Raw genomic sequence first — 12,697 nt, 5'->3', positions numbered from 1 at the left:
ACCTCCTCATGTCTGCTTCAAAAGGTGATTGCCATTGTTCTTTTCCACTTTACTATTTTACTCCTTAAGGCTCAACAGTGCCTGCCTTTCCCCTCAGAAAAAAACTGCTTGTCACCTTTACAGCTAGGAAGCATCCATGGAATAGCTTTTCCATCAGATTAGCACTAAAGATAATCACCTTCTATCCTTGCAGGCCAGTTGCAAAACTCCACAGTCCCATGGGCTCATGTAGGTTAAACACCCTTTCCTCAAGGCTTAGCCATAGCAACTTGAGATTGTTTTGAGAAGGCAAATTACTCCAACAAATTCTCTGTCCTTCCTTATACTGCTTGGTTCATGAAAGTGAGTAACTGAGCTAAGAGGGAGCATGAGTGAGTCAAAAAAAATGGTCTAAGCTGCCTAAACCAACCTTACCTGAGCCTGAGTCTTTGTACCACCTATCCAACTCTGAGCAGGACTGCTCCACACTGTCGCCTTGCTCCTTGTTGCTCAGGTGAAGGGGATTTTCCTATCAACAGCTGATAAAATATGGCTTCTTCCTCTGGTGAAAGATCTCTTTCCATGAAAGCAGGGGTGGCTTCCATGTATGTTAGCTGGCTCAAACTGGTTTCTGGAACAGTGACCAAAGCAACCATAGCCTGGCTTGCTAACAAGCAAGGATTGCTGCAAGGCCAATGCTTCTATCAGCATTAAGAGCTTGTGTTGGTCAGATTCAGCTGTTGGTTCAGCCTTCAAACAACACCTGCACATTGACCAGGAAACTGACTCTCTTCCTCCAGTCTCATACTGAGAGTATGGCTGAGAAGTTTTCAGATCAGCTGAAGCTTCCAGTGAAACACGATGCTTCACTGTTTGTCTTGAGCAAGACAAAACATTTCTCTTATTTTTGTCATCTGCAGCTCTCAGTAGCATCCCTAAAGTCACTCTGAGGTTCCACTGTATCTTGATGGGATTTCTCTACAGGAGCACTAATCTCCTATGGGCAAGCTTGCAGCCAGCCAGCCAATGAGTGGTTCTACAAACCTTCCATCCAGAGAAGCTATGGACAGGGTATTGTCACAGAAGTGACAATTGGGCAGTTGCTGAATAGTGGTTACTTTCAAATGTACTAATAAGACAAATAGCAGATTTCAGATTCTGTCACCTAACTTAGCCAAAAATCTTCAGGTCTCCAATAGATCTCATATTGTCTTGGTTCTGTCCCTGCTCCCCATTTCTGTTATCCTCAAAGGACAGCAGAAACACTGCCTGTGCAGAAACTCAATGCCTGTTTCTGGCAAATTTCTCTGGGTGTCCAGCTCTTTGTTTTTCTTTCTCCTTTCCTTTTCTCCTGCATGGTCTGTTGCTATGCTCCACAAATGAGATCTAATCCTGCTGCCATGACTACAGAGCTTTTCAGGGGCTCTTAAAAGCAAGTAGCAAGGTTGCTGACATGCTCTTTACAGGAAGACACAGAGCTGTTTCAGAGAGGCTTCAAAAATCCAGTATCACCTGCCACTTTTCCTCTGGTTTTGGTGAATTTGGGGACTCATGGTCCTGCAAAGCTTTGATGGCAGACTTCAATTTCTTTTTTGTGCAAAGGACACAGGTGTTGTAAAGCAGCTGCAGGGAAACAGCAATTTTATCTTCCATCCTGCGTTACCTCATTTTCCATTGTGAAGGCCACAAAAAGGCAAAGCACCTCAAAGGAGATGAGGGAACAGCCCATAGCTGTTTGGATGCACATCACAGGGAGAGATGGAAACAGAGGTCTCAATAGCTTTGCAAAGCTCTGTGGCTAATTAGTAGGTGCTACTGTTATCCCAAGCAATTTCCAGTGTGGGAAGTTTTAAAATTATGCACTCTTCTCAGTACTTTAATGGCTCTACAAATACTGCTCAAGAACGGAGGAAATCCTGAATCATGCAGGATTAGCATGGGGTAAGCACTTTCTGGAGGTTTGTCTTATTAACCTGTAACCTTTCAGAGAAACACTCTTAAGATTCTAATACAGACACAGATTTAACAGATAATTATAGTCTCTCTATTAGGAGCCTCTGCAGGAAGCCCTTGCACACAGAATGGTTCTGGAGCAACTGCTCTGCCTGAATTCATTGACTCTAATGATAGTTGGAGTGTCTGTCCATAGTTTTACAGTTGGCTGCAAAAATGAGTGTAGGGATGATCTTAAAAGTCTCTTCCAACCAAAATAATTGTATGGTTCTATGATTCCATTGCAGTGTTTTAAAGAAAAGGTCTCACCAAACTTGGCTCAAACACAGCTTATGAGGAACACACAGTAACAGGCATGAGGTCTGGCAGAAAGTAAAATAATTTGGCTAAAGAAGGTCTCCACTAGGTATAATAAATGTAACAGAGTTATACTTTCTAATCTATGACAGTGTGACGTGGGCCATACATGGCCAAGACCCCCAAAAGTCATTTGATCTTTATTTTTGTATGGCTGCCAAAACAAAAAGGCTTTGTCCTTTCCCCCAGCTATCTTCCTTACTTCAGTATATGTAGCAGAGTCAAATGGCTGCCCACAAAGCAGCCCATTGTGACAAATCTACCAGTACTGCCTTTGGGGAGCAACTGTTTCAGGCTTCATGTGCTCCCGGGCCGAGTCCAAACGCTAACTCCACTAATCCCCTACCTCTGTTCCAAGTGGCAGGTACATGCTCCTACTGAACCTCAGTGGGAGCCAAGTGCTGTGTCCCTGGGGCTTACCCTTCTTGTAACTGCTCATTCCCAGACTCCTCAGCCACGAGAATCTCGTACTCCTCCGCAGCATACCTGTCCCAGTCAGAGGGTTCAGGGCCATCATTTTCAATGTCCTAAAAAGACCAAACAGTCAAGCACATCTCTCTACAGCTATTTACACATAAAGAGACAGTAAGGAACTGTGTAGTAACAGGGGCCCCCAGCAGAAGAGAGACAAGGACCTGCTGGAGTGGGTCCAGAGGAAGGCCACAAAGATGATCAGAGGGCTGGAGCACCTCTCCTATGAGGACAGGCTGAAAGAACTGGGGCTGTTCAGCCTGGAAAAGAGAAGGCTCAGGGGAGACCTTACAGCTACATTTCAGTATCTGAATGGGACTCACAGGAGAGCTGGGGAAGGACTGTTTTTGTAGTGATAGGATGAGGGGCAATGGTTTTAAACTGGAGCAGGGTAGATTTAGGTTGGATGTCAGGAGGAAATTCTTTACAATGAGATTGGTGAAATACTGCAACAGGCTGCCCAGGGATGTGATTGAGGCCCTGTCCCTGGTGACATTCAAGATCAGACTTGGTGTGGTCCTGGGCAGCCTGATCTAGTTGGAGATGCCCTTGCTGACTGCAGGGGGTTGGACAAGATGGCTTTTGAGGGTTCCTTCCAACCCAACGCAATCTGTGGACAGCTAGTCAAAAACTGCCTGAACTGAAAGGCTCACTACTATCTGAAACGATCCCAGCACCTGCATAGAAATGGCTATGAAAGAATGCATCCCTTTGTCTGTGAAGCTCAGACTGGGGCCTGAGCTGCCAACAGACTGAGTCTGCTTCATTTCTGAACTGCTCAACATTAATAACCACACTTGTGCTTTGCTCTAGCTCAGCAAGTCTGCATCAGTGCAAATTGGTCATTATTTAAATCACTAAGATTTTTAACTATTTAATGAAATCTTAGTTGTAACTTATCTTTTAAGGAACTTTTCACAGTTTGCTAAGTTTAGGCAAGTTTGAGAGGTGAGTTGTTGGCCATTGGAATGGGCTGCCCAGGGAGGTGGTGGAGTCACCGTCCCTGGAGATGTTCAAAAAGGGATGGGATGTGGCACTTGAAGCCATGGTTTAGTAGTCATGAGGTGTTGGGTGACAGGTTGAACTTGATGACCTTTGAGGTCTTTTTCAATGTTATTGATTCTATGATTCTTTATAAATTCTTTATAAATTCTATGATTCTTTATCTTTATAAACACTTGGCTCCCTGCCCTTTACTACAAAATGGGGAAAATAAATTAAACCCCAGCCCCACTTGACTGCTTTTATGATAACTTAGTTTAAACAAACAAATAGGGTGCTTCTGGCTTGAGATATATTTAAGCCTTGAATCATGGAACCACAAAGTTTCCCTTAGAGGTTAGGTGGGAACAGCTGGGGGAAAATCAAAGGTGGTTTTGGCATCCCCTCAATTTCACTGCACTTTCACCAGATAAGAGGTTCTTGGGAGATAAACTGTAGTCATATCTGGTTTTACTGGAAATGTTAAGGGGGGCAGAATTGAGGAATTTCATAGCAACAGCTGACAAAACTGAAGTCTCTGAACATCCCAGAGCTAGTGGTGAGCAACAACTGAAAAAGACAAAAGCCACAATTTCCTCCTGTATTTTCTCTGCTTGGGAAGAGAGGAGGACGAATGACATTGCAGCCAGGCTGATAACCAGACACCATCTGCAACATCCAAACCTTACATCCAGTCTGCCACCTCTGGCCTGGTCACAGAGCTGGTATCTCATCTGCCTTGGCTTCTGTGTTGTAAAGGCCTCTCTGGTTTTGTTTAGGCTATGGAAAACACCTAGGTGCTGCTTTAAGGATCAGTGTCCAACTCAGGTATTTAATGACCCTTCACATGTAGCTAACTGCAGCTGTGAAGGGGATGTGAACAGACAAATGGGATCTCAGATTCTGAATCTCTCAGCATCTTTCTAAACTGAGGGAACCATGCTGCCTCCCAGTGCAGCTCCCTGGGCAACCTGTGATCGACTGGCCTACTTGTGAAAAAAGTTTTCTTATCTCCAGCTGGATTTTTCCTACACCCAAGCAGCATTCCAAAGATGTGTTTGAGAAGGCCTGTACCTGAAAAATAAAAGTGATGTATACCTTTTGCACTGCAAAGGGATCCCTCTGTTCATTGTCCAGGTACTTCTCTAAATTGAAGAAGGTGTTGTAGAACACATGAGCCATCTTGCACCTCTTCAGATCTCGCAAGGTTACTCTCCCTGGAGGAAAAAAAAACACCAACAAACAGAGTTTTGTGTTACTTAATTCTTACTTAGTCTTACTGAAGTTTTCATTGTAACACCAGTATGCCAGAACATTACAAAATTTCTTCCCAAGTCATTCAAAGATTTTAACACCACTCAATAAACGAGTCTGCTTGTTAGGCTTAAATCGCACATACGGATGGAGATTTTCCACATTCCTGTGAAAGATGGAAGAATGTGAAGGGGGATTCTGCAGTCAGCATGTCCCGTGGCTGGATTATATATGAGGCTTCTTGCTCCAGTTCCAGCAAGTTAAGTCACAAGGTCTCTTGTTTCAGTGTTTTGGACCTTCTGATGCATAACATTATAGCACAATAGCCACTGTTTAGACCTTGACTTTGTGCAGTAATTTCAGCCCTGTGATTCTAACACAAGGCTCCACCTACCAGTGGGTTTCACTATGCTATCACTTCCTCGGTCCACCTGAGGTCAAAGAAGATGGAACTCCTATTAAACAGGACTTACCTTCCCTCTCTGGCTTAACAAGATCAAGCATCTGACACAGCAGGTCATGGAAGGGCAGTGGTTCTATACCCATCACTTCCATCCGCTCGCACTGCTCCTCGTAGAAGTACTCCAGTTCATACATGGAGAGCACTCCATCCCCATCCAGGTCCATGCACCGAAACCAGTACTCAATGCTAGGGAAAAAAAAAAGAGAGAGACAGGACTAGTGAAAGCCCAGCACAGCACTAGGATATCCACACAGCAGAAATCAGCAGGGCACATTCCCCTTCCCCCATCCTCTGATGCTCTTCTGTCCAAAGGCTGGCATGAGGTAACTTAAAGGGATTGATGACTAGCAAAACCATTTAATAATACATGAAAACTCTGCTCTTTGTCCCCAGGAAACACAAATTATTGGACCAAATGTTGACAGTAAGTTGTTTTCTTCCTAATAATCACTGGAACCCAAGCTGCCATCTCCTGTAGAAAGCAGTAGGCCACAGAAGTTTGTACAATCTTATCTGCTCATCTCCATACTTTCACTAAGCCACAGAAATCAGTCAGACCTTGTAGCACTCCTTTTGTCTTCCTCTGAAATCAGGAGCCACACAAAATCAGCGTAAGTCATGCGGCCTTCCTTTTGAACTTCATTGCCTCTGGAAGACACGTGGAAAAAACACCACCATCACCAAACCACAAGGCAGCTAAATACTCAAAAGGTTATCAAACATTTTTTCAAAAGCCCCACATAATTGCTGAGAGAAAGTGGGGCACTGTTACCCGTGGTGGCTCAGTTGGTAGCACATAAGACCCTTAATGGGAAGCTTGTGAGTTCAAGCCTGCAGTGGGCAGTAGTGTCCTCCCTACTCTAGTCATGAGGTCTGTGGTGACAGGTTGGACTCGATGATCTTTGAGGTCTCTTCCAACCTTAGTGATACTGAATACCCACTCCACAGCACCAGCCCTTGTCTGCTTGGCAACAGGCACAGTATTTGCTGCCTTGCTGCAACTGCAGAGTTAAGGCTCATCTACCACATCCCTTCCCACAATAACTGCTAGGCTGTTTGGAGACTTAAAAGCAGTGCTCTCCAGCTATCCCTGTGTCACTCTGGGACACAAACACATACTGCTTGCACATCCCCTTTGGCTATGCCCAGCTTTTTCTACAATGAGGTCTGTAAGTGATGATTGTATGGGATTTCTTTTCTCATTTGCTTTCTTAGGGAAGTCTCATTCCATTTTCAGGTAGCTTCAACTGGAGCACCACATTGAAAGCCATTCAGATCAGTGGAGATTTTTGGAGAGTATCTTGCATTTCTAATCAGCCTGAGAGAAATGTCTGTCATTCTATCCCTGACCAGTATGCTGTTCCTCACCTCACCACAGCACCGCTGAATATTCGCTCAATGATCCTGTTTGATAAGGCTAGAAACAAAGAAAACATGGTGTAAATGAAACTATGTGTCAAATGAGTAAGTACAACCAGTTGTTCAAGCCACACAAAGCTACTTCCCATTGCTAAAAAAACACTTTACTGGTCTCTTTGTAAAAAACAAAGATGATCCCCTGAGTGTGTCTGCCTTTACATCCTCCCAAATACTCTATTTCCCCATAAATACTGCAACTGTCTGTTATCTGGGTTCATGGACACAGGCAGTGGTACTCCTGTTTGCTGCTGTAAGATTTCTCACACAAGCAAATCCTGCTAATTGAAGGAGATTGTTTCAGTGTGTATCACAAAAGTCCAATTATCAAGCAAAAGTCACACATCAAATCCCTACCAAACACTTCCTGGCAGAGCACAAGCAGTGGCAATCCTGCTGCACGGAAGGACAATGAAAACCACGCATCATTCCAGGTGAGGGGAAAGGCTTTGCCAGCCAGGAAATGAGTGGGATAGACTATTGGCAGAGCCACCAGCCAAGCAGCAAGTACCAGTCTTAAGCAGGGTTTACACACTGACCTCCCCCTCCCAGATTGGTGACATTTCCTTCAGACCCCCACCTTAGCTCCTTCTACATGTTCTCCATCACTCACGACACACCAGCCAGGCAGGTGCAACCTGCAGCAGCTCTCAGCTCTCCCTGCCCCAGTGCTGACAGGCTGCTGCAGCACTACACTGATGGCTTCTCTCCTTCACTCTGCCCACAGCACTCCTATTTTTGTCTCCCCAGCACCCTGTGCTCTCAAGCTTCCTGTGCAACAAATACGCCGGCCTCCAAGCAGGGACCAAGTCTCCCCTATCACCTATCCCAAGTCAGATACTCTTCCATTTTCACTCCATCCAACCCTCTTTTCAGTGCTCCTAAATGCAGTGATTGCTCCACTCACCCAGAACCTCCATGGCCTTCCCATAAACACCTGAGCTCAGGACACAAGGGATGCTACACCACTCTGACACACACATACCTACAGCATCATTTTCACATCCCTCTCCTTTTTTATTTCAGCCCACTAGGATCTTGACTCCTACAAAACACTGTTGCTAATCCCAGAGCTCCAGCAATGACTAACAGCTTGTGACACCTCCAGATCCTTGTAGCCCCGCACACCAGAGTGCTTTACTACACACTTCATCTTTCCCATCACCTCCAGTCACATGTTGTGTCCAAACATCCCATTTCACCAAATCTGCCTCTCTGTCCTAGACCTGCTTTCCTCAATTGTACAGCAATCACTTGGAAGAATCCAAGGCAGCTTTTTCTTCAGGATTAAACATGATAGTCAGTAACTCAAGATCTCATCCAAGACATTACATTGTGAGTCCTAACAGGTAAGCACATGGGCAACATGGATAATCCTAAAAAGAGCTGACTTGAGTGCCTCTAGCACAACACATAGAGAACAAGCACCTTTGGATTTTGTAGCCCATTGTGGGTTTGTATTCCATTAACCTAGCATGGCCCTTGAACCTATGAAAACTCATAGGATCTACTTGCAGAAGGGAGTTTCACATTGAATTTAGAGAGTCTTCAGAGGGCATGTGCAAATTGAAATTCACCAAGCTTCACTGGACTCAGAATTTCTCCACACATAAGGAGATTGCTTTTCAACAATGTTTGAAGTTCACCCAGGCTGACCCTTGTTTTTTCTACTTCCAAGTTGCTGCAAAACTCTTTACAAATAATAAGCAGATTTTAAGACATTATTTCATCTTGTCCTTCTGGCAATGAACCACTTACAAACAGAAGCTCCTTCTCAGGCTCTTCATACAGAAAAGTTTGTACTGTATTTCTCCATGTCTAAGCTCCTGCAACTGGCTCAATTTACATTTTTTTGAGGCACCAAATTAGAGATAAGCTTTCCACTTTATTAGGAACATTCTATTTTCACCCATCTGCTTTGTGCTACCTAAGCTTGCAGGCAGCATACCTTGATCACTGTACCTAGCCAGATCCTTCTGGCTGATGTAAAGATCATGGTCAGTATCCAGCTCCCAGAATTTACAGTATATAACATAGAAGTGTTCATAGGAGAAATAATCTGTGATCTGATTTATGTCATCCTCTTCTTCCAAGAGAGCAAGAGTCTGAAAGAGTACAAATAAAATGGGAAGTTAAACCAAGACAAAGATGTGGTTCAGCAGCCAAAGTCCTCCAACCTCTGTGGAAGTTGGGTGAACACAGCACTGAGCTACTCCAAAACTGTAGTCTTTTTTTCCCTAAACAAGATTCTGTTGCTGTATTCCATACCAGGTACTTGTGGAGCATCTGGCCTGGCCATCCTGGCTAACACATGTATACAGGTATCTCTGCCACTCCTGTGAAAAATTTACGCTAACTTTCAGCTACAGTGAAGGAGAAGGCAGACAAACAGGAACACAACTGCTGTCTCAGCTGGGATCTGTTACTCGTGAAACAGCTTCAACCTGTAACAGTAACTCTTAGAATCATTTACAACAGCAAGTCCAGGAGAAGACTTGATGGGGTGCTTGGTGCCATGGGTTAGTTGTTTAGGTGGTGTTGGATTGGTTGATGGGTTGGACGCGATGATCTTGAAGGTCTCTTCCAACCTGGTTTATTCTATGTATTCTATTCTATGTATTCCACACTCCTCCATCACACATCATTGCCTGGCTCCTGATGGGCAAAGCCAAGTCTCACTCCAGAGTCATGCCTGGACTAGGGAAGGAGGAATGGATCCCAAGCAGATCAAACCAATCATACTGATTTTCTTGAGCAGTCTTTGACAGGAATTAATCTGGTTTAATTGGGAAGCTTTGACAGATTGCCAACCATGGCATGCTAACATGCCTTGTTCAAAAACATTTAGTCACAATGTTCTTGTTTCATTTCCACTTCACACTTACCACTGACCTTCACTCCACCTTCACACCCACAGGAGGGTATTGGGCATTTACCAATGCCACCACCCTGCTTGCCCTTGTCCTAGTGCTGGGGCCATGGGACACCAGACAGCCTTCAGTCTATTAAATTATGGCTGCAGGAACGTGAAAAAGCTAAGTCTCAAACAAGCTATAGGTCTGTCCTCCCCTGCCCTTACAGCTTCTCAGAAAAGAGGAGGTGAAACACTGCCTAGGAGCTAGCCCAGGGAGTTGTATCTGTGCTGTGCTATATAGGTACTGATAGTTCAATGTCAGCTTTCAGTCATCTCCACGTCTGAGGAACCCAACTGATTCTCAATAAGTCTCATATCCTGACATTGACCAGGTTCAGTGAAGTGCCATGCTGGCATGACAGGATGACACTGCCAGACCTGCAATATTCTAACCTGCTGACACTTGAGTCTAAAAAACTCTCATCACTCAGTAGCCTCTTCAGATTCTTCATGTCTCTCCATTTCTTTGCAAATGATAATCACTTGGAGAGACTTTTCAGTAACTGATTTTTTTTCTTTTATAATTCATGCCAAAATACACTGTTTACACATGCAGCACACCACTGCCCAAGCAAAATCGTGGCCTCAGAGCAGAACTGCCCATGCTGCAGGAGAAGAAAGGCAGAAGTAGATAAGGATAAAGAAGACTGTATAAAGGGAGAAAATAAGTGAGTAAAAGGTAAGTTGTGAGGACTTGTTTATAAATAGAGGTTAGGGAGGGACTAGGATCAGAGGGCTTAGACTGGCAAGCAACAATCCAAGAGAACACTGATTTTTTTCATTAGTTGATGTGATCAGTGAGGCAGATTGTGTTTGAAAGGGAGAAGACTGTGAATTCATGCTTGAGGCTTTTGAGGAAGCAAGCAAACTACATCTGGAAGGAAGAACAGGATGCAGTAGAGAAGTCTCACTGCTTTAGCTGAGCTTTCAGCCTAAAGATATTTTTGCTTTTGAAGTTGGGCTGGAGGTGAGCAGTTTTGACTTAGAATCATACAATTGTTTCAGTAAGATAAGACCTTTTCAGATCAAGTCCAACCATTATCTAACTCTACCATATCTGCTTGGTGTAGCTTCAGAGCAGGTGCAGTTTCCCCTGACCTTCTACCAGTGCACTCCTGGCTACACCAGTCCTTCGTCTTCTCTCATCTCAACTCTGACAACTCCTCCACTAGCTCCAGCACTCTCCTGGCACTGAGCCTTTGGACTCACTCACTGTTTAGTACACAGGTAAAGGAACAAAGGTATGATGCATGCTGTATCTTGTTCAGGCAGAAACCAGCATACTTGCAAGAAGTTGCTTTTCCTCAGCTCTGTTAGAGTGATCTTCCCAGACCAGGACCGATTGACGGTGTAGAATATTCTCTGTATAACCTGCAACACATGAACAGCGCTCTTGAAGTCAACTCCTGAAATACACCAGCTTGGGAATTTAAATGTAGTAAGTTATTTTGTTTATTCATGCATTCTAAGGGGACTTCTTTGAAAACTGATTTGTGATGTCTTTTTATTGATACTACTATTCTTAACTCACTATGCGATCTGAAAGAAACATCTGCTCCTGAAACAGTAATATCCATTTCCGCTCTGCAAATATTTTCACTGCTCTTAATTCACACCGTTGAGCATGCAGATGCATTATTTATGTCTGCAAATATGTTCAAAGTGCTGATGAAGCACATGGAAAACAAGTTTTTGCAGGTTTTAGACACTGTAGCTTGCATGGATCTCAGCTGAAAGAGTTCTGCACAAGAAAAAAAAGTAAATCTAGACTTCTGAAGAGGAAGTGGGACATGTAAATGAAAGCCACAACTGATATCTGACCATTGTTTCAATAACAATGCCTCATCTTCAGTGGCTCCACTGAAAGTAAGCAACAGATTACCTATCTACTTTATCTTAGGTAGGTGTCAACCTCATTTGTCTTCTTTACTGATCTGCCTCTAATGAAAGTGAGCAAAAAAGCATGAGGGGAGGTGCACAGAATTCTGAGGACTCAAGGGAAACAGTTCACAGTAGGAGACTAAGAACACTGCCAAGTACCTAAAAAAGCAAGCTGAATACTTCCTAGTTGGCTCCTCCTTAGCTTGGCAAATATCACAAAGTGGGGGGAAATGCAAATATGTTCTTGAATGTACTCAATCACATAACAGAGGAAAACAAATAGCTTCAAGAGAAATTAGAAATATAATTGTTTTGACTATCAGCACTGAAATCTAGGGAATATAATTCTGTCACCCAAACCTGAGACAAGCCAACCTTTGATGTCTCTGGTATCATAACATACAATCCCAGAATTTTGGTAAACCTTAATAGTACATGCTATTCCAACACACACACAAAACACTTTACACAACAATAAATAAATTATTGGAGTTGATCTGCTTCAATGGGATGGGTTTGTTTCTTAGCTAGAACTATCTTCGAGTGGGCAATCACCGTTTAGAGGCCGTGCTTCGACTGTGTCACATAAGCACTGCTTCTTAGTCCAGAACAGATCTGGAACCAGGGATGAAATTATGGCCTACAGTCTGCTTTGGCATACACAGATTAGTGAGACAGTAAGTAATGATGAACACAAATAATTTTGAGAGTAACAAGAGTGATTTGAGGACTCAGAATGTATCCTGAAGAGAGAATACTACTCTATTCAACCTAGCTGAACATGACACCTATTGGTAGCTATCCTGGTCCTTAAAAGCCTAACATGAGAGATGTGAGACAGCTTAAGACTTTTTGTCTCTCATGAAAAACATAACTAAAAGCTGAAATCAGCCTAATTCAGCCAGATAAGAATGCATTTTTTACAGTGCCACTGGGACAATTGCCAAAGAAACCCTGCTGGGCTCTTGATTACTCCAGACTTGAAGGATAGACTAGATGACCTTTGGAGGTCCCTTCCAGCCCGGACC

At 43.7% G+C, this 12,697-nt stretch overlaps 1 protein-coding gene across 2 annotated transcripts in view; it reads right to left on the bottom strand.

The window, feature by feature from the left end:
• The window catches only part of PPP2R3A (protein phosphatase 2 regulatory subunit B''alpha), a 54,618-nt gene that overhangs the window by 1,819 nt on the left and 40,102 nt on the right, over nt 1-12,697 (bottom strand). For both annotated transcript variants that reach the window (XM_054166429.1, XM_054166430.1), the window contains 7 exons: nt 11,073-11,159; nt 8,823-8,979; nt 6,827-6,875; nt 6,017-6,106; nt 5,469-5,644; nt 4,840-4,958; nt 2,710-2,816 (listed from right to left, as the gene is read on the bottom strand). In XM_054166429.1, the coding sequence (XP_054022404.1) occupies nt 2,710-2,816; nt 4,840-4,958; nt 5,469-5,644; nt 6,017-6,106; nt 6,827-6,875; nt 8,823-8,979; nt 11,073-11,159 (785 nt within the window). The remainder of the gene's footprint in view (nt 1-2,709; nt 2,817-4,839; nt 4,959-5,468; nt 5,645-6,016; nt 6,107-6,826; nt 6,876-8,822; nt 8,980-11,072; nt 11,160-12,697) is intronic.

This window comes from Dryobates pubescens, chromosome 13, assembly GCF_014839835.1.
Source record: "Dryobates pubescens isolate bDryPub1 chromosome 13, bDryPub1.pri, whole genome shotgun sequence".
Classification (NCBI taxonomy): Eukaryota; Metazoa; Chordata; class Aves; order Piciformes; family Picidae; genus Dryobates; species Dryobates pubescens.
Note: the sequence above shows the minus strand (reverse complement) of the source record. Positions and strands in the feature narration are given on the sequence as shown.